Source organism: Petromyzon marinus, unplaced genomic scaffold, assembly GCF_048934315.1.
Source record: "Petromyzon marinus isolate PM22_M1 ecotype Great Lakes invasive population unplaced genomic scaffold, UKy_Petmar_22M1.pri1.0 PM_G_Scaffold_33, whole genome shotgun sequence".
In the NCBI taxonomy this organism is placed as follows: Eukaryota; Metazoa; Chordata; class Hyperoartia; order Petromyzontiformes; family Petromyzontidae; genus Petromyzon; species Petromyzon marinus.
The window spans coordinates 42824-67210 of NW_027422906.1; the positions used below are offsets into that span (position 1 = coordinate 42824).

The following is a 24387-nucleotide window of genomic DNA, read 5'->3' on the forward strand; positions in this document are numbered from 1 at the left end:
TGTCAGTGGGCAAACGTACAAAATCAGCAGGGGATCAAATACTTTTTTTCCCTCACTGTAAACCCCAATGATCCGATCGAAATGAGGGATTTTGATCGGATCATTGGGGGGCCACGTGTCACTACCACCCCCCCCCCCCAAACAGTCATGAGCAGCACCTCCCCACACGCCCTGCCACCGAGAAAAATGTTTCACGTACGAGAGTGAAACTGATATTTTCATTCTCAGCTGGAATTTAGCCAAATGCAATACGCTTGAGAAACCTGGTTTAAAATCACAAGCAAGTTGCCTGAATTTCAAACCCATGGTCTCAGCGGTACAGCTCGGTGCTCTTGACAGGCTGAGCCAACCGGTCACTTCATCGCAAGCAACCGGAAGCATCAAGGTTGTCAATGCCGTGTGCGTCGTCCTAATGGGGAGCGGCAGTGTGGTGGCTTGCAACGCTGTGTTGCGAACCCAGTGAACAGAGTTCGATTCCTCCCCACTCACGACCAATAATGGTGCCGAATATTTAAACCGCTTTCCATGGGTCGGCATGGCTTTAAATGAGTACCTGGTGCAGTGTGATCGTGGTGGTGGTTGTGATGGTGGTGATGATCATGGTTGTGATGATGGTGGTGGTGATGGTGTCTCTATGGGTCTCTGTGAGTCCCTGAGCCTCTATGGGTGTCTACGAGTCTCAGTTACTCTGGGTCTATATGGGTCTCCATGAGTCTCTACGGGTCTGTACGGGTCTCTGTGTGTCCCTGTGGGTCTCTATGAGTCTCTGTGTCTGTTGGTCTCTGTGTATCTCAGTGTGTCTCTGTGGGTGTCTCTGGGTCTCTGTGTGTCTCTGTCGGTCTCTCTGAGTCTCTGTGGGTCTCTGTGTGTCTCTGTCAGTCTCTATGTGTCCCTGTGGGTCTCTGTGGGTCTCTGGTGGCCGGGCCTGCTGTTGGCCACCCACTGCTCGTGTGCTGTGCCAGCCTTCATAGACGCTGTTACTCGCCAACAGCAATTGCCTCAACAGTCTGTTATTTCAAGTTTCATTTCAAGTTTTCATGTATTAGGTATAGCCCTGTGACATGGGAATCAATAGTGGTCACCCACCTAAGTTCATTATAAATGTCGGAGCATTTTACGCATTAGTTCGCTATCACGACATACAGTACCCTGGTGTCTACAAACTAAGTTGCCTCTGTGGTAGTAGTTACATTGGAGAAACCAAACGCCATGTCTCGGACCGCATTCGTGAACACAAAGCAGACCTTAAACACGGTAGGACCAACACCTCGGCCATAGCAGATCACTGTTATAATTCAGTAGGCTCACATGACATTGACTTCTCCAAGACAGAGGTTCTTTGCAATCCATCTGGCTACCATGAGAGATTTGTTCATGAGGCTATCCACATATACAAACACAGAAACAATTTAAACCGAGAAAATGGACTCTGGCTTAGCAATCATTGGAAGGATTTGATAAACCATTTCAGGTCTTAATTGATTGTTCACGCTTACTGTGGCTTTCAGACAGCATAAATTAATTTTTCGTCTCCCCCCTCCTCTTTTCAGAACATAGATGGACTCTTGATTTAAAGCTTTCGTGACTGCAGTAATTCATATTCTTAGCTCTTTCGGTAAAGTCACGTTGAAGGGAAACAATAAAACAATAAAATATATATAAAACACAATATATATTTTATTATTTTATTGTTTCCCTTCAACGTGACTTTACCGAAAGAGCTAAGAATATGAATTACTGCAGTAACGAAAGCTTTAAATCAAAACATCAACAGGCTGATGTGCCACATCTCCTCCTTCAAGAAGTCTCACAGCCCTGCGATGTTGTGTCCACACAACCCAAACTACGGAGTGCCTGGTGGTAAACCGCTGTGCTGTAGCCTGCGCCCCTCCAGTGGAGGAGGAACAGTAAAACCTCGCTGATGCTCTCCTGAAGCACTCCTGTTGCGCAACAATCATTGAGACTAGTTGCACGTGCATCGATTGTAAAACCCCGTTCCGTTTCAGGAAGTGGGGACAGTTGGTGCCATGTGCTCGTTTCACGTCGGGGTGCCACTAAAGGCGCCGGTCCCACCCCTGAGTGATCGGTTACGCGACGCTCTTTTGCACGAATAATCAATCTCTTGCAATTTTATTTAATTATTTAAATCTTCCGTGACTGCAGCGATTCATATTCTTTGTTCTTTCGGTAAAGTCACCACGTAGAAGGGAAACAATAATATAAATAAAAAATATAAAACAATAAAATTCTTACGACGTTTCGACCGCAACACAAGCAATCACCGTCAGGTGTGAAAACCACAGCAAGAACATTTAACTCGTAATCTCGTAGCCACGTACATGTTAATATAGCCTGATGATGTTACTTCCCTCTTAATGTCGCTTGATGATGTCACTTCCGACTTAATGTCGCCTGATGATGTCACTTCCCTCTTAATGTCGCCTGATGATGTCACTTCCCTCATAATGTCGCCTGAAGATGTCACTTCCCTCTTAATATCGCCTGATGATGTCACTTCCCTTTTAATGTCGCCTGATGATGTCACTTCCCTCTTAATGTCGCCTGATGATGTCACTTCCCTCTTAATGTGGCCTGATGATGTCACTTCCCTCTTAATGTCACCTGATGATGTCACTCCCTTTTTAATGTCGCCTGATGATGTCACTTCCCTTTTAATGTCGCCTGATGATGTCACTTCCGACTTAATGTCGCCTGATGATGTCACTTCCCTCTTAATGTCGCCTGATGATGTCACTTCCCTCTTAATGTTGCCTGATGATGTCACTTTCCTCTTAATGTCGCCTGATGATGTCACTTTCCTGTTAATATCGCCTGATGATGTCACTTCCCTTTTAATGTCGCCTGATGATGTCACTTCCTTTTTAATGTCGCCTGATGATGTCACTTCCCTTTTAATGTCGCCTGATGATGTCACTTCCTTTTTAATGTCGCCTGATGATGTCACTTCCCGCTTAATGTCGCCATGAGCAGCAGCATCAGTGAGTGTGGCACTGAAGAGAGAACCCCGTGGGTGAGGCTGATGGAGCGCCGCGTGATGATGCTGCTGCTGGCGGTGGCGGCGGTGGCGCTGATCACAGAGCAACAGGCTCAGGTAACGGGGGTCCCCCCCCCTCTCATTCACCCCTCTGGGGCCCCTCTCATTCACCCCCCTGGGGTCCCGTCTCATTCACCCCCTGGCGTCCCCTCTCATTCACCTCCCAGGGTCCCCTCTCATTCACCCCCTGGGGTCCCCTCTCATTCACCCCCCTGGGTCCCCACCCCCTCTCATTCACCCCCCTGGGGTCCCCTCTCATTCACCCCCTGGGGTCCCCTCTCATTCACCCCCTGGGGTCCTCTCATTCACCCCCCTGGGGTCCCCCTCTCATTCACCCCCCTGGGGTCCCCACCCCCTCTCATTCACCCCCCTGGGGTCCCCCTCTCATTCACCCCCTGGGGTCCCTCTCATTCACCCCTCTGGGGTCCCCTCTCATTCACCCCCCTGGGGTCCCCTCTCATTCACCCCCCAGGGTCCCCTCTCATTCACCCCCCTGGGGTCCCCTCTCATTCACCCCCCTGGGTCCCCACCCCCTCTCATTCACCCCCCTGGGGTCCCCTCTCATTCACCCTCTGGGGTCCCCTCTCATTCACCCCCTGGGGTCCTCCTCTCATTCACCCCCCTGGGGTCCCCCCCTCTCATTCACCCCCCTGGGGTCCCCACCCCCTCTCATTCACCCCCCTGGGGTCCCCCTCTCATTCACCCCCTGGGGTCCCTCTCATTCACCCCTCTGGGGTCCCCTCTCATTCACCCCCCTGGGGTCCCCTCTCATTCACCCCCTGGGGTCCCCTCTCATTCACCCCCCTGGGGTCCCCACCCCCTCTCATTCACCCCCTGGGGTCCCCTCTCATTCACCCCCCTGGGGTCCCCTCTCATTCACCCCCCTGGGGTCCCCACCCCCTCTCATTCACCCCCTGGGTTCCCCCTCTCATTCACCCCCTGGGGCCCCCCTCTCATTCACCCCCCTGTGCCCCCCCCCTCTCTCTCGGTGGTGGTGGTGTTTGGGGAGTTTGTCTCCCGCTCGCGACTCAACCCACACCCAGTGACGGCCGTTATCTGAACCGGTCCTGGGCCTCCCCCAGTTCGACTCAGCCGCAAATAAGTAGCCGGTGTAGCGGTGTAGTAGAGGGGTGAACATCGCTAGCACTGGGGGAGACAAAGGCGGCCGGGCCTGGTGCTGGCCACCCGCCCCCTCGTGTGCCACAGTGCCGGTAGCCTTCATAGGTGCTGCTACTCGCTAACAGCACTTAACAGCACTTGCCCCTGTCGCACCTCAAGGTGTACAGGGAATGGCTCTGACTTCCGGCCACGTAGTTTTACCCGGGCCCGCTCACCATCATGAAGGTCCTTAATGATCGTGAGCAGAGGGTCAGGGACTCCAAAAGTACGAAGAACAACCCAGAGCCCAGGCCTACTGATGGTATCATAGGTCTTGACCAGGTCAATAAAGCAGAAATGTAGGTCTTGTTGGAATTCCCTACATCTCTGCTGTAGCAGACGGACAGAAAATATGGCATCTGTGCAGGACCGCCCTTTCCTGAAATCGCGTTGGGGCTCCGCAAGCCTCTCCTCAGCGTGCCTGGCAAGGCGATGCTGAATAATCCTTGCCAGGACCTTTCCCGGCACACTGAGGAGTGAGATGCCCCTGTAGTTGTTACAGTCTGTGCGGTCCCCCTTCTTAAAGAGGGGGGCCACCAGGGCAACCTTCCAATCCTGCGGAACCCGTCCAGTGGTCCAGACTGTTGTTATGATGTATATAGGGCAGTCTGTGCACAAACGCCACCCTCCCTCAGCATTTCGCTTTGGAGATCATCTCTGCCCGGTGCCTTTCCTGGTCTCAGACTCTGGATCGCCTTCAGTACTTCCTCAACAGATGGCACCTCAGCCAGCCACTCACAGGGGGTGACTTCTTCCTCCAATATTTGAGGCAACGCAGCCTCGGTAGGGTCATCACCACTTTGTCCCATGTTGTTTTCCTGGGTGAGGGATTTCCCCTCCCCCAGGACCTCACAGAAATGCTCAACAAATCTGAAAACCTGTTGCTGGGGGTCGGAGATTGGATCATCGTTCTTTCCCCTAAAATGGTAATAGGTGTGGGGCTGCAGGTTACTTTTCTGATGTAATTAAAGAGCGATTTGTGATCGCGGGCCGCTGAGGCAGACTCCATCTCCTCAGCAACCCGCGACCACCCCCCCTATCCTTGCAGCGCCTCACGGCTCTCCGAACCTCCGAGCGAAGGCTGCGGTAAGCCTCCTCATTATCCGACATGGGATGCTGTAGCCGATGAGAGGGGGCCTGTCGCTTTTTCTCAGCCAGCTTGAACACCTCCTCTGTCAGCCAGGGTCTCTGGGGAGGTCTGGACTGTGTACCCAAAGCGGCCATTGCAGCTGCATGAGCCACAGTCCTAAACCTCGTCCATTTCCCCTCGACATCAGGAGGAGTCAGGGACGATGCCAACCCCAGCCGCAAGCGATGATGAAATTCTCGCTTGCAACTTTCATCAGCTAGCTGAGACCAGGCCACTGTGGGTTTGAATGGGTTCCTGGGTGTACACCCACCACTGGAGTGGAAGAATGGCAGGTGCATCTTACAGATGACAAGTCGATGGTCAGTGGGCAGATCAGCTCCATGGTAGGTCCTGGTGTCAAGGACATGGGCCCGCATCCGCTGTTTCGTCACTGTAGTCCAGCAGATGTTCTTGCTTAGACCTGGCATGCATCCATGATGGAAACACATTTGGTAATTACAAGCCCATGGGCTACACAAAAATCTAGCAGCCTCTTGCCGTTGTTATTGAGCTGATCTGGTCCATGCCTTCCAATTACTCCAGACCAGGTGCCCGCATCATGACCAAAATGACTATCCCGAGGGGTCACTTTAGCTACCGCCTGTGACAGGAGGTCATAGAAGGCAGCTGACTCATCGGCCTTGCCTGCATCCCTCCATGGATGTTCGTTTTCAGTGGGGGCATAAGTAGCCACTACCACCATTCTTCGCCTCTGGGAAGGCGAGCCCAGAGTAGCCTGGGGCTTACAGCTTCCCACACCTCACCGCCACGCTCCCACGCCTCATTCATTCTTTTATTCAGAAGAAGAGCCACACCCTGTTGTTTGGCAGTCTGCTGCCCCGAGGAGAGGACTGTCCACCTCTCATGGTGGCAGGAGCCAGAGCCGGTCCATCGGACCTCCTGAATACCACAGAGATCCAGGCGGTACCGGTCCAGCTCTCGACAGAGGAGTGGCAGCCTCTCCTCCGCAGTCAGCGTTCGAACATTCCACGTGGCCACACAGTGGTTTTTTGTTGTTTCTTGAGGAGCCCCGAGGGTAAGGATTCAGTCTCCTGGCTCTGCCAAATGGAGTTTTCGCCAGGAGACGTCATAGATGCTTATCCCCCCGAGGCCTCCTGTACAAGCTTATTAATTAGATATTTTAAACGTGGTTTAGTGGTAATTAATTGAAGGTGGAGGGGTTACCAGCCCCTCGCACCCATCCAGAGCCCCCAATTAGCTGCTGTGGTGGTTACATGGGACAAAAAGCCAATCGGAATTCGCCCTCCCCCCACGGCACTGCCCACGACAGCGTTGCCCGTCCGGCACACACGTACACACACACTTACACACATACACACACACGTACACACAGAGACACACACACACGTACACACACACTTACACACATACACACACACGTACACACACGCGTCACTATCTGGCCAAATTCCGTGTCGTTAAGAATCCCTCCACCAGCCGACAAAAGGAATGAAGTGGCCTCGCTCACGATGACGTTTGGTGTCGTCTTCACCGCACCCCGCACAGGGAGAGCGCGGGGGAGAGACGCGTGGAGGTGGTGGAGGTGGTGGAGGTGGTGCAGCTGGAGGAGAGAGACGAGGAGGAGGTGGAGAAGGAGGTGGAGGAGGAGGGGGAGGAGGAGAGAGACGAGGAGGAGGTGAAGGAGGTGGAGAAGGAGGTGGAGGTGGTGGAGCTGGAGGAGAGAGATGAGGAGGAGGTGGAGAAGGAGGTGGAGAAGGAGGTGGAGGAAGAGGAGGAGGAGGTGGAGGAGGAGGAGGAGCAGGAGGTGGTGGTGAGGTTCCAGCAGCCAGGCCAAGGTGCGATTCGTCGTCGCTGGAGACGGACCTGGCTCATCCCCAAGGTGTCCGTGCCCGAGAATGACCGCGGGCCCTTCCCCAAGCTGCTGGTGCAGGTGCGCTGCGTGACGGATGTGGCGCGTTCTCATTCTTATTGTCGTATAACCTCATCCTAGCCCTAACCTACCCCTAACATAACCCTCAACTAGCCCTAACCTAACCATTAACTAACTCTAAACTAGCCCTCAACTAACCCTAAACTAACCCTAACATGACCCTCAACTAACCCTAACCTAACCATTAACTAACTCTAAACTAGCCCTCAACTAACCCTAAACTAACCCTAACATAACCCTCAACTAACCCTAACCTGACCATTAACTAACTTTAACCTAACCCAACCCTAAACTAACCCTCAACTAACCCTAACCTAACCATGAACTAACTCTAAACTTGCCGTAACCTAACCCTAAATTAACCCTTAACTAGCCCTTAACTAGCCCTAAACTAACCCTAGCCTAGGGTTAGGACGCGTGGAGAAGGTGGAGGTGGTGGAGCTGGACCAGAGAGACGAGGAGGAGGAGGTAGAGGAGGAGGAGGGGGAGGAGGAGGAATCCGTAGAGCCGGGAAGCTCTTTTCTGCCACGCTCAGTAGGGGGCACGGTGGGGGGTGACAGAAACGCTTCTGGCGGTGGCGCAGAGTCCAGGGTAAGGTCAACGAATCGACGAGACGCGGACAGCCGAGACATCCGCACGCCGCCGTGGGACGTCTGTGGGGCAGTGTCGAGAGTCGAGGGTGAGGTGAGCGTGAGAGTGCTGAAAGAAGTCCAGCGTAGGAGCGGCCGTCACAGCATCATCGCCGCCCCCACGTTCGTCACGGCACCCCAACAGGTGAAGTCCAACACCACCGGGGTGGACATCCGCTATGCCTTGCTGGGGGACGGCGCCGACCAGCATCCCGTGGGGTTGTTCGTCATGGACACCGTGACGGGGAGAGTCTCAGTCACCAGGAGCCTGGACCGGGAGGTGATCGCTCAGTATCGGGTACGGACCACTCACGCTACACTACACTATACACTACTACACCATACACTATACACTACACTACTACACTACACCATACACTACACTACTACACTACACTACTTCACTACACTATACACTACACTATACACTACACCATACACTACATTATACACTACACTATACACTACACTATACACTACACTATACACTACACCATACACTACTACACTATACACTACTACACTATACACTACTACACTATACACTACTACACTATACACTACTGCACTACTACACTATACACTACTACACTATACACTACTACACTATACACTACTACACTATACACTACACTATACACTACACTATACACTACACTATACACTACTACACTATACACTACTACACTATACACTACTACACTATACACTACTACACTATACACTACTACACTATACACTACTACACTATACACTACTACACTATACACTACTACACGACAGTGTTGTGACTGCAGCTCAAGTGCTACGCTGTGGACACGAGTGGGCGTCATCTGGAGAAGCCAGTGGACCTCGTCGTTGATTTCACTGACGTCAACGACAACCGTCCCACGTTCGCCAAGGAAGTCTTTCACAGCAGCGTCGTCGAAGGATCCCCGCAAGGTGCGCTGACGATGATGACGATGATGACGATGATGATGATGACAATGATGATGATGGTGATGATGGTGATGATGACGATGATGATGACGATGATGGTGATGATGTTGACGATGATGATGACGATGATGGTGATGATGATGATGACGATGATGACGATGATGATGACGATCATGACGATGACGATGATGACGATGACGACGATGATGACAATGATGATGACGATGATGATGACGATGGTGACGATGATGATGATGACGATGATGATGACGATGACGATGATGACGATGATAATGATGACGATGATGACGATGATGACGATGATGATGACGATGGTGACGATGATGATGATGATGACGATGATGATGACGATGATGATGACGACGACGATGGCGAGGATGATGACGATGATGTCGCCATGGCAACCACTCACTCACTCACTCATGCACTCACTCACACACTCACTCACTCATACACTCACTCATACACTCACTAACTCATACACTCACTCATACACTCACTCATACACTCACTAACTCATACACTCACACACTCACTCATACACTCACACACACTCACTCATACATACACTCACTCACACACAATCACAGGTACACACAGACACACACACTCACTCACACAACAACCGCCATTCGCCACTAAGTGGCGGTGACGTCACCACGACGCTTGTGCCAGGCCATATGCACCTTAAGGCCATGTGAAGTGTCCAACGCCCGCTGGCAGGAGGTCACGGGGCAGACCTAGATGTCACAGGTCGACTGACTGAGATGACTGGCTGATGCACCACCTGTGCCCCCTACTGTGCCAACCTGCTGTACTTTAGCCACCCGGCGCTCTGCTCGTTGTTGTGAGTGTCGCTCCTCCGCCCTCCGAGCCTCCTCCACAGAGGCCGATCTTGACACCGCTGGTACCAGTCATCGGCAAGTCCACTCAGCTCCACGTCCTCCTGTACCACATCACTCCATCTCTTTTCTAGCCCGTGCCGCGCCCGCTTAGCCCCCTCAATCCGGCCGAACAAAAGCTGTTTCGGCATGCGGTGGCTGGGCATGCGGGCTACATGACCCAGCCATCGCAGCCTTGCCCGCCGGAGGAGCTCACCGATGAGACCTTGCCCAGATCTTTCAAGGATTTGTGAGCTCCTTACACAATCCAGTCTGGTTAAACCCAGGATGGATCGTAGGCAGGCCAGCCTAAATGTTTCTAACCGGCGAAGATGTTCCATTAGGGGGGTCCACGTTTTGCAAGCGTAGAGAAGTGAGGGAATGACCGTGGCCTAGAAGACCTGAAGCTTAGTGCGGAGCGACAGACCAGGTAGCTTCCACACAGCGTTACGCAACCGATGAAAAGATATTGCCGCTCGACTGATTCGGAGTGAGACCTCTGCTGTTAAACTGGAGCCAGTCATAAGCACACTGCCCAGGAATGGGAAACTCTCCACTCTCTCCACAACTGCCCCATCACCGATTGGGAGTTGTGGGGGTGGAGTGTCCGATGGTACAAAATACCCAGGCAGGTGCTTAGTTTTGGTGGGGCTGATGGTAAGGCCCCACCTCTCAGTGGCACACTCCATTCTCAGCAGCAGCGTCTCCAACTCCTCCTCTGAATGAGCAGCTATTACCAAATCATCAGCATACATAACGTGGTTGAGCATTCGGGAGCCATCCCTTGACCGCACCCGGGCATCGATCAGCCTCCCATTATATCTGTACCATATGGAGATTCCCCCGGTACAGCTATTGAAGGCTTCACGAACTACGTGGTCAAAATAGATGTTAAATAATGTGGGAGCCAGAGGACATCCCTGTCGCACCCCAAGGTGTACAGGGAATGGCTGTGACTCCCGGCCACGTAGTTTACCCGGGCCCGCTCACCATCATGAAGGTCCTTAATGATCGTGAGCAGAGGGTCAGGTACTCCAAAAGCACGAAGAACGACCCAGAGCCCAGGCCTACTGATGGTATCATAGGCCTTGACCAGGTCAATAAAGCAGAGATGTAGGTCTTGTTGGAATTCCCTACACCTCTGCTGTAGCAGACGGACAGAAAATATGGCATCTGTGCAGGACCGCCCTTTCCTGAAGCCGCATTGGGGCTCCGCAAGCCTCTCCTCAGCGTGCCTGGCAAGGCGATGCTGAATAATCCTTGCCAGGACCTTTCCCGGCACACTGAGGAGTGAGATGCCCCTGTAGTTGTTACAGTCTGTGCGGTCCCCCTTCTTAAAGAGGGGGACCACCAGGGCATCCTTCCAATCCTGCGGAACCCGTCCAGTGGTCCAGACCGTTGTTATGATGTCATATAGGGCAGTCTGTGCACAAACGCCACCCTCCCTCAGCATTTCACTTGGGAGATCATCTCTGCCTGCTGCCTTTACTGGTCTCAGACTCCGGATCACCCTCAGTACTTCCTCAACAGATGGCACCTCAGCCAGCCACTCACAGGGGGTGACTTCTTCCAATATTTGAGGCACCGCAGCCTTAGCAGGGTCATCCTCACTTTGTGCCACAATTTTTTCCTGGCTGAGTGATTTTCTCTCCCCCAGGACCTCACAGAAATGCTCAGCAAATCTGCAAACCTGTTCCTGGGGGTCGGAGATTGGATCACCGTTTTTTCCCCTAATGATGGTAATAGGTGTGGCGCTGCAGGTTACTTTTTTGATGGAGTTAAATAGAGATTTGTGATCACGGGCCACTGAGGCAGACTCCATCTCCTCAGCAACCCGCGACCACCACCCATCCTTGCAGCGCCTCACGGCTCTCCGAACCTCCGAGCGAAGGCTGCGGTAAGCCTCATTCTCTGAAGTGGGATTCTGTAGCCGATGACAGTGGGCCTGTCGCTTTTTCTCAACCATCCTGAACACCTCCTCTGTCAGCCAGGATCTCTGGGGAGGTCTGGACCGCGTACCCAAAGCAGCCATTGCAGCTGCATGAGTCACAGTCCTAAACCTCGCCCATTTACCCTCGACATCAGGAGGAGTCGGGAACGATGCCAATCCCAGCCGCAAGCGATGATGAAATTCTTGCTTGCAATTTTCATCAGATAACTGAGACCAGGCCACTTTAGGTCGGAATGGGGTCCTGGGTGTACACCCACCTCCGGAGTGGTAGAATGGCAGGCGCATCTTACAGATGACTAGTCGATGGTCAGAGGGCAGATCAGCTCCACGGTAGGTCCTGGTGTCAAGGACATGGGCTCGCATCCGCTCGTCCGTTACTATGTAGTCCAGCAGCTGTTCTTGCTTGGACCCGGCATGCATCCATGATGTTGTGTGGATGCGCCGATGCCAGAACAGCGTGTTGGTAATTACAAGCCCATGGGCTGCACAAAAATCTAGCAGCCTCCTACCGTTGTTATTGAGCTGATCTGGCCCATGCCCTCCAATCACTCCAGACCAGGTGCCAGTATCATGACCAACTCGGGCATTGAAGTCACCAGACATGATGACTCTATCCCGTGGGGCCACTTTAGCCAGCACCTGTGACAGGAGGTCATAGAAGGCATCTGACTCATCGGCTTTGCCTGCATCCCTCCACGGATGTTCATCTTCGGTGGGGGCATAAGTAACAACGACCACCATTCCTAGCCTCCGGTTGATGGGAAGGCGAGCCCAAAGTAGCCTGGGGCTTACAGCTTCTCACACCTCACCGCCACGCTCCCACGCCCCCTTCATTCTTTTGTTCAAAAGAATAGCCACACCCTGTTGTTTGGCAGTCTGGTGCCCCGAGTAGAGGACTGTCCAACCCTCATGGTGGCAGGAGCCAGAACCGGTCCACCGGACCTCCTGAATGCCACATAGATCCAGGCGGTACCGGCCCAGCTCCCGACAGAGGAGTGGCAGCCTCTCCTCTGCATTGAGCGTTCGACCATTCCACGTGGCCACCCGTAGTGGTTTTTCGTTGTTTCTGGAGGAGCCCCGAGGGTAGATATTCAATCTCCTGGTTCCGCCAATTGGGGTTTGGCCAGGAGACGTCATAGACGCCTGGCCCCCCGGGGCCTCCGGCACAAGCTTATTAGTTATATATTTCAGTCGTAGTTTAGTGGTAATTCATTGAAGGTGGAGGGGTTACCAGCCCCTCGCACCCGTCCAGAGCCCACGTTTAGCCCCTGTGGTGGACTCAGACGCCATGAGGGGAGGAGCCAATCGAAATTGGACCTCCCCCCACAGCACTGTCCACGACAGAGTTGCCCATCCGGCACATACACACATACACACTCACACACACACATACACACTCACACACACACACATACACACTCACACATACACACTCACACACTCACACACTCATTCACACATACACACTCACTCACACATACACACTCAAACACTCACACATACACACTCACACATACACACATACACACTTACACACTCACTCACACTCACTCACACACTCACATACACTCACACATACACACAGATACACACACTCACACATACACACATACACACTCACTCACATACACACACATACACTCACACTCACACACTCACTCACACACTCACTCACACACTCACACACATACACACTCACACATACACACTCAAACACTCACACACACACATACACACTCACACATACACACTTACACACTCACTCACACTCACTCACACACTCACATACACTCACACATACACACAGATACACACACTCACACATACACACAAAGATCCCCCGTATAGCCTGTAACAGACTGTAGGGGCAAGTGCTGTTAGCGAGCACCTATGAAGGCTGGAACGGTACACGAGGGGGTGGGTGGCCAGCACCACGCCCGACCGCCTTTGTCTCCCTAGTGACGATGTTTACACACCGCACCAGGTACTCATTTGAGGCTGAGTCGACCTAGTGTAGCGATTAGCGCAGCGCGCTAATCGCTACACTACCGCTCCCCACATACACACAGATACACACACTCACGCATACACACACACTCATACACTCACACTCACACACTCACTCACTCACACACTCACACACACACACAGACACACACACACAGACACACACACACATACACACAGATACACTCACAAACACTCACTCCTTCCCCTCCCTCCGGCCGTGTCAGGCACTTTCGTGATGAGGGTGGTGGCGAGTGACATGGATGACCCCTTGACGCTCAACGGAGCGATTCGCTACCATATAGTGTTGCAGGTTCCCATGATGACTGCACACCGCGTGTTCACCATCGACAGATTCACAGGCATCATCACCAATACTGTCCGGCTGGACCGAGAGGTGGGTATCACGTCTGTGTGTGTCTGTGTGTGTGTATCTGTGTGTGTCTGTGTGTGTGTGTGTCTGTGTGTGTCTGTGTCTATGTCTATGTGTGTGTCTGTGTCTGTGTTTGTCTCTAGTGTGTGTTTGTCTGTGTGTGTGTGTGTCTGTGTGTGTGTGTGTCTGTGTGTGTGTGTCTGTGTCTATGTGTGTGTCTGTGTGTTTGTCTCTAGTGTGTATTTGTCTGTGTGAGGTGTGTCTGTGTGTGTCTGTGTGTGTCTGTGTGTGTGTCTATGTGTGTGTCTGTGTGTTTGTCTCTACTGTGTGTGTGTGTCTGTGTGTGTGTCTGTGTGTGTGTGTCTATTTAACTCCAAAAAAGTAATCTGCAGCGCCACACGTATTACCATCATTAGGGGAAAAAACGGTGATCCAATCTCTGACCCCCAGGAACAGGTTTGCAGATTTGCTGAGCATTTCTGTGATGTCCTGGGGGAGGGAAAATCCCTCAGCCAGGAAAACATCGTGGCACAAAGTGAGGATGACCCTGCTGAGGCTGTGGTGCCTCAAATTTTGGAAGAAGTCACCCCCTGTGAGTGGCTGGCTGAGGTGCCATCTGTTGAGGAAGTACTGAAGGCGATCCGGAGTCTGAGACCAGGAAAGGCAGCGGGCAGAGATGATCTCCCAAGCGAAATGCTGAGGGAGGGCGGCGTTTGTGCACAGACTGCCCTATATGACATCATAACAACAGTCTGGACCACTGGACGGGTTCTCACTCCTCAGTGTGCCAGAAAAGGTCCTGGCAAGGATTATTCAACATCGCCTTGCCAGGCACGCTGAGGAGAGGCTTGCAGAGCCCCAATGCGGTTTCAGGAAAGGGCGGTCCTGCACAGATGCCATATTTTCTGTCCGTCTGCTACAGCAGAGTTGTAGGGATTCCAAAAAGACCTACATCTCTGCATAATTGACCTGGTCAAGGCCTATGATACCATCAGTAGGCCTGGGCTCTGGGTTGTTCTTCGTGCTTTTGGAGTACCTGACCCTCTGCTCACGATCATTAAGGACCTTCATGATGGTGAGCGGGCCTGGGTAAAACTACGTGGCCGGCAGTCAGAGCCATTCCCTTTTAACCTTGGGGTGGGACAGGGATGTCCTCTAGCTCCCACATTATTTAACATCTATTTTGACCACGTAGTTCGTGAAGCCTTCAATAGCTGTACCGGAGGAATCTCCATATGGTACAGATATAATGGGAGGCTGATCGACGCCCGGGTGCGGTCAAGGGATGGCTCCCGAATGCTCAACCACGTTATGTATGCTGATGTCTGTGTGTGTGTGTGTCTGTGTGTGTGTGTCTCTGTCTCTCTGTGCACGCCATGTATAGCGGTTACCGCTCTGCGCTACAAACCCACTCCGTGCGTGTGCCGGGGGGTGACGGTGTGGGAGTGTCCGCTCTGTGTAGAGAGTGACGCACTTTTCGCTGGTGGTGATGGCTTCGGACATGGAGGGAGACGCCAACATCGGACTCTCGACCACGGCCACCGCCATCGTCACCATCACCGACATCAATGACATCGCCCCCGAGTTCACGAGAAGAACCGTACGGCACGCCGGCACCACCACCGCCACCACCACACACCACCCACACTCACACCGTCACCACCACCCAACCTCAACACTGCACCATAGACTCAACACTGCACCATAGACTCAACACTGCACCATAGACTCAACACTGCACCATAGACCAAACACTGTACCATAGACTCAACACTGCACCATAGACTCAACACTGCACCATAGACTCAACACTGCACCATAGACTCAACACTGCCCTTAGACTCAACACTGCACGATAGACTCAACACTGCACCATAGACTCAACACTGCCCATAGACTCAACACTGCACCATAGACTCAGCACTGCACCATAGACTCAACACTGCACCATAGACTCAACACTGCACCATAGACTCAACACTGCACCATAGACTCAACACTGCACCATAGACTCAACACTGCACAATAGACTCAACACTGCACCAAAGACTCAACACTGCACCATAGACTCAACACTGCACCATAGACTCAACACTGCTCCATAGACTCAACACTGCACCATAGACTCAGCACTGCTCCATAGACTAAACACTGCACCATAGACTCAACACTGCACCATAGACTCAACACTGCCCTTAGACTCAACACTGCACAATAGACTCAACACTGCACCATAGACTCAACACTGCTCATAGACTCAACACTGCACCATAGACTCAACACTGCACCATAGACTCAACACTGCTCCATAGACTCAACACTGCACCATAGACTCAGCACTGCTCCATAGACTAAACACTGCACCATAGACTCAACACTGCCCTTAGACTCAACACTGCACAATAGACTCAACACTGCACCATAGACTCAACACTGCCCATAGACTCAACACTGCACCATAGACTCAACACTGCACTATAGACTTAACACTGCACCATAGACTCAACACTGCACCATAGACTCAACATTGCACCATAGACTCAACACTGCCCATAGACTCACACTGCCCTTAGACTCAACACTACCCCATAGACTCAACACTGCACCATAGACTCAACACTGCACCATAGACTCAACATTGCACCATAGACTCAACATTGCACCATAGACTCAACACTGCACCATAGACTCAACACTGCACCATAGACTCAACACTGCTCCATAGACTCAGCACTGCTCCATAGACTAAACACTGCACCATAGACTCAACACTGCACCATAGACTCAACACTGCCCTTAGACTCAACACTGCACAATAGACTCAACACTGCACCATAGACTCAACACTGCCCATAGACTCAACACTGCACCATAGACTCAACACTGCACTCTAGACTCAACACTGCACCATAGACTCAACACTGCACCATAGACTCAACATTGCATCATAGACTCAACACTGCCCATAGACTCAACACTGCCCTTAGACTCAACACTGCCCCATAGACTCAACACTGCACCATAGACTTAACATTGCACCATAGACTCAACACTGCACCATAGACTCAACACTGCACCATAGACTCAACACTGCATGATAGACTCAACACTGCACCATAGACTCAACACTGCACCATAGACTCAACACTGCTCCATAGACTTAACACTGCACCATAGACTCAACACTGCATGATAGACTCAACACTGCACCATAGACTCAACACTGCACCATAGACTCAACACTGCTCCATAGACTCAACACTGCACCATAGACTCAACACTGCACCATAGACTCAACACTGCACCATAGACTCAACACTGCACCATAGGCGGTATACAACAACAACAACAACGTCACCCCCCCTGTCCGCCCCCTTCTCTCGGCATCTTCATCGCCGTAGTGGTTCGGCACGGTCCGTGAGAACGCCGTGGGGGTGCCGGTGACGATGCCGCCCCTCTCAGTGATCGACTCGGACGAGGCCGGCACGGCGGCTTGGCGTGTCCACTATTCCCTCCGCGGGGGGGGGCAGGGGGGGGGGAGTGGGGGGCGGGAGACCCCGGCGACCTGTTTGTCGTGGAGACCGACCCCGGCACCAACAATGGCAGGATCGTCGTTGTCAAGGTAACGCGTGGGAGGGAGGGGAGGGGTGAAAGGAGGGAGGGGAGGGGAGGGAGGGGAGGATGGGGAGGGGAGAGGGGGATGGAAGGAAGTGGGGGAGGGAAGGAAGGGGAAGGAGGGGAGGGAGGGGAGGATTGAGAGGGAGAAGATGGAGGCAGCTAGGGAGGTATTTTTTCACAGACGTCCAGTGGGGGGTGAGGGGGGGGGGCACGGTGTCCGAACGTCAACGTCGCCAGCACTGGGGAGACAAAGGCGGACGGGCGTGGTGCTGGCTCCCCACCCCCACGTGTGCCATTCCAGCCTTCATAGGTGCTCGCTAACAACACTTGGCCAAACGGTCTGCTAAGGCTATACGGGGGATCTTTGCCTTTTGTACGTGTGCGTGCGTGTGTGTGAACGTGTGTGTACGTGTGTACGTGCGTGTGTACATGTGTGTGTACGTGTGCGTGTGTACGTACGTGTGTGTGTGTACGTGTGTGTGTACGTGTGCGTGTGTACGTGTGTACGTGTGTGTGTACGTGTTCGTGTGTACATGTGTGTGTGTACGTGTGGGTGTACGTGTGTACGTGTGTGTGTGTACGTGTGTACGTGTGTGTGTACGTGTGTACGTGTGTGTGTACGTGTGCGTGTACGCCGCAGCCCTTAGACTTTGAGACGTCATCGTCATACCAACTCATCGTCTTCGTGGATAACGAGGAGCCGCTCGTGAAAACCATGCGGCCCCCTCCAGAGAGTACCGCCACCGTCACGGTGAGTGACCCCCACGGCCCCCACATGGCCCACGCACGGCCCCCCCACGGTCTTCCCGTGCCACCCGCACCCGGCTCTGGACACCTGCGAGCTGCTCAAGAGCTTCACAGCTGTTCGGATTCTCCCGCCACAAACAAAGATTCCTGCGGAAAAGCCGCCACCCCCGACCTCTCCCCGTGTCTCTCCCCGCATCTCTCCCCGCATCTCTCCCCGCATCTCTCCCCGTGTCTCTCCCCGTACCTATCTCCATGTTTTTACCCGCGTCTCTCCCCGTACCTATCTCCATGTTTTCCCTGTGTCTCTCCCCGTGCCTATCTCCATGTTTTCCCTGTGTCTCTCCCCGTGCGCGTCTCTCCCCGCATCTCTCCCCGCATCTCTCCCCGCATCTCTCCCCGTGTCTCTCCCCATACCTATCTCCATGTTTTTCCCTGTGTCTCTCCCCGTACCTATCTCCATGTTTTTCCCCATGTCTCTCCCTGTACCTATCTCCATGTTTTTCCCCGTGTCTCTCCCCGTACCTATCTCCATGTTTTTCCCTGTGTCTCTCCCCGTGCCTATCTCCATGTTTTTCCCCGTGTCTCTCCCCGTACCTATCTCCATATTTTTCCCCGCGTCTCTCCCCGTACCTATCTCCATGTTTTTCTCCGTGTCTCTCCCCGTTCCTATATCCATGTTTTTCCCCATGTCTCTCCCCGTGCGCGTCTCTCCGTGCATCTCTCCCCGTGTCTCTCCCCGTATCTATCTCCATGTTTTTCCCCGTGTCTCTCCCCGTACCTATCTCCATGTTTTTCCCCGTGTCTCTCCTCGTCCCTATCTCCATGTTTTTCCCCGTGTTTCTCCCCGTACCTATCTCCATGTTTTTCCCCGCGTCTCTCCCCATACCTATCTCCATGTTTTTCCCCGTGTCTCTCCCCGTTCCTATCTCCTTGTTTTTCCCCGTGTCTCTCCCCGTGCGCGTCTCTCCCCGCATCTCTCCCCGTGTCTCTCCCCGTACCTATCTCCATGTTTTTCCCCGTGTCTCTCCCCGTGCGCCGCGTCTCTCCCCGGCAGGTGAGTGTTGAGGATGAGAACGAGGCTCCGCTGTTTGAGCCGCGGCTACAGCAGGTGATGCTGGCCGAAGGACTCGCCCTGGGCAGTGCCGTCACCACGCTGGTGGCACGGGACCCGGACACCGCACAGAAGCAGAGCCTGCGGTGAGGACAACTCCCCGCCAAGCGGATAACAACCAAAACAACAACCACAACAACAACCACAACAACCACAACAACCAAAACAACAAGCAAAACAACCACAACAACAACCACAACAACAACCACAACAACCTAAACAGGAGGAAGACTTCTCCGCCAATGTGGCTGTCGCCTGATGAAGCTGGGTGTCGTTGTCGTAATTACTGGTGAAATGTCACGGTACTCAGATAGGAAATGTCGTGGATTTGCTCTCCAATACACTACTGGTTAGTGCTGTACGAGTGTAGTGAGCCCAAAGACGAGGGAGAGCCGGTACTTGAGGCAACACTTTTATTTGACAATAACTCAATACAACAGGGGTCGGGAACCTTTTTGACTAAGAGAGCCATGAAAGCAAAAAATTTGGAAATTTATTTCAGTGAGAGCCATATAATATATTTTAAAAGTGAATTCAACTAAATGTCAGTATAATAAGCCTCTGAATTTATTCTTTTAAATAATGTTGTTATAACACTCACCATTAATGCGACTTCTGGTGCTGCATGGATTTGCTGATGTCTTTGTAGTCGGGTTGGTACTTGGTGAGGTTAAGCTTCATGCAAGCGTTGAGGCTTTCATCCGTTAAACGTGATCGTAGGTTGGACTTGATGTTTTTAAGATGTGAGAATGACTGCTCACATGCATACGTAGATCCAAACATGGTCAATACAGCAATACTCACACGCTGCAGTGTGTGGTATGTGACAGGAAGCGCGTTCCAAGTTTTGAGAATCAGCTGGTCTTCGGGTTGGAGTTTTTTCATTTCTGTCCACATGTGCTTGCTCGCCAACTCCGCTTTCTGTCGTGTGATTCTTTCCAAATCTTCATTCAGTGACTTGAACTTATTCACCCACATGTCTGAGGCCTTCAGGTCAGCCACTTCTGCTTCAAAATCTCTGACGGAGACACCAGGGATGTAATTCAGGTCGGCTGTGTTCAGTGAACACTCGTTTGGATGGGTGATGAACTTAAAAAGGCGAGTGTGCTCACGAAATTCTCCAAAGCGTGCTTTGAAGGACTGTAGGAGACTGGATGTGCAGCCAGCTAGCTGGTGGAGATCAAGGTTTTGAATGGGCTCACTTGCTGTGCATGCATCTTTAAATTGGCTCAGTTTTTCAAAATGTAGTAAACGACCTGTTTCAAGATCCGTGATGAAAAGCTCCAGCTTGTTTTCAAAAGCAAATACAGCTTGTTGAAGGGATAACACTGTATTTCCAATGCCTTGCATTTTCACGTTGAGCTGGTTCAGATGTTCAGTCAGATCTACGAGATAGTAAAACTTGAGGAGCCACTCGGTGTCGGCTAGCTCAGGATGCCCGACGCCTTTCATTTCAAGGAAAGTCCGGATTTCGTTCAGGCAAGCCGCAAAACGGCTAAGCACCTTCCCTCTTGACAACCAACGCACATTGCTGTGCAAAAGCAGACCAGGATAGTTATTTACAACTTCATCCAGCAGTGTTTTAAACTGGCGATCATTTAAGGCTCGGGCAACAATAAACTTGATGACACGAATGACCAGCGACATCACTTCGCCAAACTGCCTGTCACACATCTGAGCACAAAGTGCCTCCTGGTGTATAATGCAATGGAAACTTAGGATGGGTCTATTTTCATGTTCACGGAGAAGCGCCACAAATCCTTTGTTTTTCCCCACCATACACGGAGCACCATCAGTACACACTGAGAGAAGTTTATCCATAGGTAGACTTTTTTCTTGAGCAAACTCCATGAAAGACTTGAATAAATCCTCACCTCTTGTGGACCCTTTTAATGGCAGAACAGCAAGACTTTCTTCGCGCAGTGTGTCACCAACAGCATATCTTGCAATCACGCTGAACTGCGACAAATGGCTCACGTCTGTTGACTCATCCAAAGCCAGAGAAAAGAACGGCGCTGCATTTATGTCCTTCACTTGCGTTTCCTCCACTTTGTTTGCCATCACGATGGTACGATCATGAACAGTTCTTGCCGACAGAGGCATGTCTTGTATCCGTTTGATTATCTTGTCTTTGTTCGGAAGATCATCAAAAAGTTAATTGGCTACATCCAGCATGAACGTTTTAGCATACTCGCCATCTGTGAATGGTTTTCCGTTCCTCACTATTGCTAAAGAACCAGCAAAGCTAGCCGAATTATAGTCACCTTGCCGGGTCCATACGCGGAGTTGCTGCTGGCTAGCTTGCACCCTGCTCAGAAGCTCTTGGCACGCTTTCTTTCTGCTGTCTCCCGCAGGGTATTTTGATGCAAAGGTAGCGTGGCGCGTGTCGAAGTGCCGCTTTACATTCGACCGTTTCAACGATGTAATTTTGTCATTGCAAATTAGACACACCGCAGAACCCGCTCTCTCCACAAAGGCGAATTCTTCGGTCCATTCGTCCTGAAATGTACGATACTCGTCGTCTTTTTTTCTTTTCGCCATCTTCTTCGTCGAAGGGTTAGCTTTGAGCTAATGACCGAGCAGACGCAGTCTCAGACTGATTCAAAAGGGGGCGTTTACCTGTTTTACCCAGCAACGGCAAACGTAGGCCAGTATCATCCAATTAAAATAATGGACAATTGCTCCTGCAGCCCTGAACAGGACATGCGCAGTGAAAAATCGATGGATGGATTAAAACAAGTGAGAATATTTAGTTTTATCTGCGAGCCATATGCAATCATCAAAAGAGCCACATCTGGCTCGCGAGCCATAGGTTCCCGACCCCTGCAATACAAGGTCCCTAACACTGAGGGGTAACGGCCCCTTTCACCCGCTGCTTGGGGAGGTTTGGCCTCCGGGCTATCGTGCCTCCGAACACTGGGACCACTCTCAGCCCTCTGGCTAGGGGCCCTAGGGGAGGCTATCCTGACCCGACCCAGCCAAGGTCCTCGGGTCCTGGCCACTGTCCCACTCAGTCCCGGACCTTAGAAGGACAGCGGGTCTGGAGGTACCTAGGGTCCGACCACTGTCCCACTCAGTCCCTGCCCTGACAAGGACGTCGAGTCTGGGGGTACCCAGGGTCCGACCACTGTCCCACTCAGTCCCTGCCCTGACAACGTCGGGTCTGGGGGTACCCAGGGTCCGACCACTGTCCCACTAAGTCCCTGCCCTCACAAGGACGTCGGGTCTGGGGGTACCCAGGGTCCGACCACTGTCCCACTAAGTCCCTGCCCTCACAAGGACGTCGGGTCTGGCGGTACCCAGGGTCTGACCACTGTCCTACTAAGTCCCGGCCCTTACAAGGACGTAGGGTCTGGGGGTTCCCAGGGTCCGACCACTGTCCCACTAAGTCCCTGCCCTCACAAGGACGTCGGGTCTGGGGGTACCCAGGGTCCGACCACTGTCCCACTCAGTCCCTGCCCTGACAAGAACGTCGGGTCTGGGGGTACCCAGGGTCCGACCACTGTCCCACTAAGTCCCTGCCCTCACAAGGACGTCGGGTCTGGGGGTACCCAGGGTCCGACCACTGTCCCACTAAGTCCCTGCCCTCACAAGGACGTCGGGTCTGGCGGTACCCAGGGTCTGACCACTGTCCTACTAAGTCCCGGCCCTTACAAGGACGTAGGGTCTGGGGGTTCCCAGGGTCCGACCACTGTCCCACTAAGTCCCTGCCCTCACAAGGACGTCGGGTCTGGGGGTACCCAGGGTCCGACCACTGTCCCACTCAGTCCCTGCCCTGACAAGGACGTCGGGTCTGGGGGTACCCAGGGTCCGACCACTGTCCCACTAAGTCCCTGCCTTCACAAGGACGTCGGGTCTGGGGGTACCCAGGGTCCGACCACTGTCCCACTAAGTCCCTGCCCTCACAAGGACGTCGGGTCTGGGGGTACCCAGGGTCCAACCACTGTCCTACTAAGTCTCGGCCCTTACAAGGACGTAGGGTCTGGGGTTTCCCAGGGTCCAACCACTGTCCCACTAAGTCCCTGCCCTCACAAGGACGTCGGGTCTGGGGGTTCCCAGGGTCCTACTCTAAGCCCGGCGGTCTTCAGTCTTCGGCTTGGGGATGACTGCCGAACCCGTTCAAGGGTCCGGCTTTTATAACCCTCCAGGGTCTCTCCGCCCCTGGCCACGCCTCCCTTCCAGAATGTTCTGGGGGATCCTGGAATATTCCCCCAGCCCACCCCCTCTTGGGGTCTGGGGAACCCTAGCAGCCCACATACCACCCCCTGCTGATGTATGTCTGCTACTGCAGGTAAGTTACCACAGTCTGTTCATGGCGTGACACTAGACAACACTATACAATATTATACACTACACACTACACTTCACACTACACTATACACTACACTACTATACACGACACTATACACTACTATACACTATACACTACTTTACACTACACTACTATACACTACACTATACACTACACTTTACTCGCTAACAGCACTTGCCCCTACATCCTGTTGAGGCTACACGGTAGGGAATCTTCGTCTGTGTATAGGTGTCTGCCTACTCGCCACTAACAGCACTCGCCGCGACAGTCCGTCGAGGCTACCTGGGGGATCTTTGTGCGTGCGTGCAGCTACCGCAAGCTGCGGGTGCCGGGCGACTGGCTTGACATCGACGCGGCCGGCGGCGCGGTGAGCACGGCGGCGGAGCTCGACCGCGAGTCGCCTCTTGTGCAGCGCAACGTCTACACAGCCACGTTCCTGGCGACTGACGACGGTGCGGGGTTACAGGGGAGCGGGGCCCGCGGCCACGCCCTCGCTCACAGCCATGCTTGCCGTCGCTGCGTGCGCGTGTGTGTGTACGTGTGT

The 24387-nt window shown here is 52.8% G+C and overlaps 1 protein-coding gene across 1 annotated transcript in view; it reads left to right on the forward strand.

The window, feature by feature from the left end:
- Nucleotides 1-2983: 2983 nt before the first annotated feature.
- Nucleotides 2984-24387, forward strand: part of LOC142915616 (cadherin-2-like) — a 37083-nt gene continuing 15679 nt past the window's right edge. Inside the window, exons 1-8 of the mRNA XM_076061344.1 lie at nt 2984-3112; nt 7042-7254; nt 8029-8181; nt 8681-8825; nt 13910-14079; nt 18314-18424; nt 19475-19617; nt 24153-24295. Of these exons, the coding sequence (XP_075917459.1) occupies nt 2984-3112; nt 7042-7254; nt 8029-8181; nt 8681-8825; nt 13910-14079; nt 18314-18424; nt 19475-19617; nt 24153-24295 (1207 nt within the window). The remainder of the gene's footprint in view (nt 3113-7041; nt 7255-8028; nt 8182-8680; nt 8826-13909; nt 14080-18313; nt 18425-19474; nt 19618-24152; nt 24296-24387) is intronic.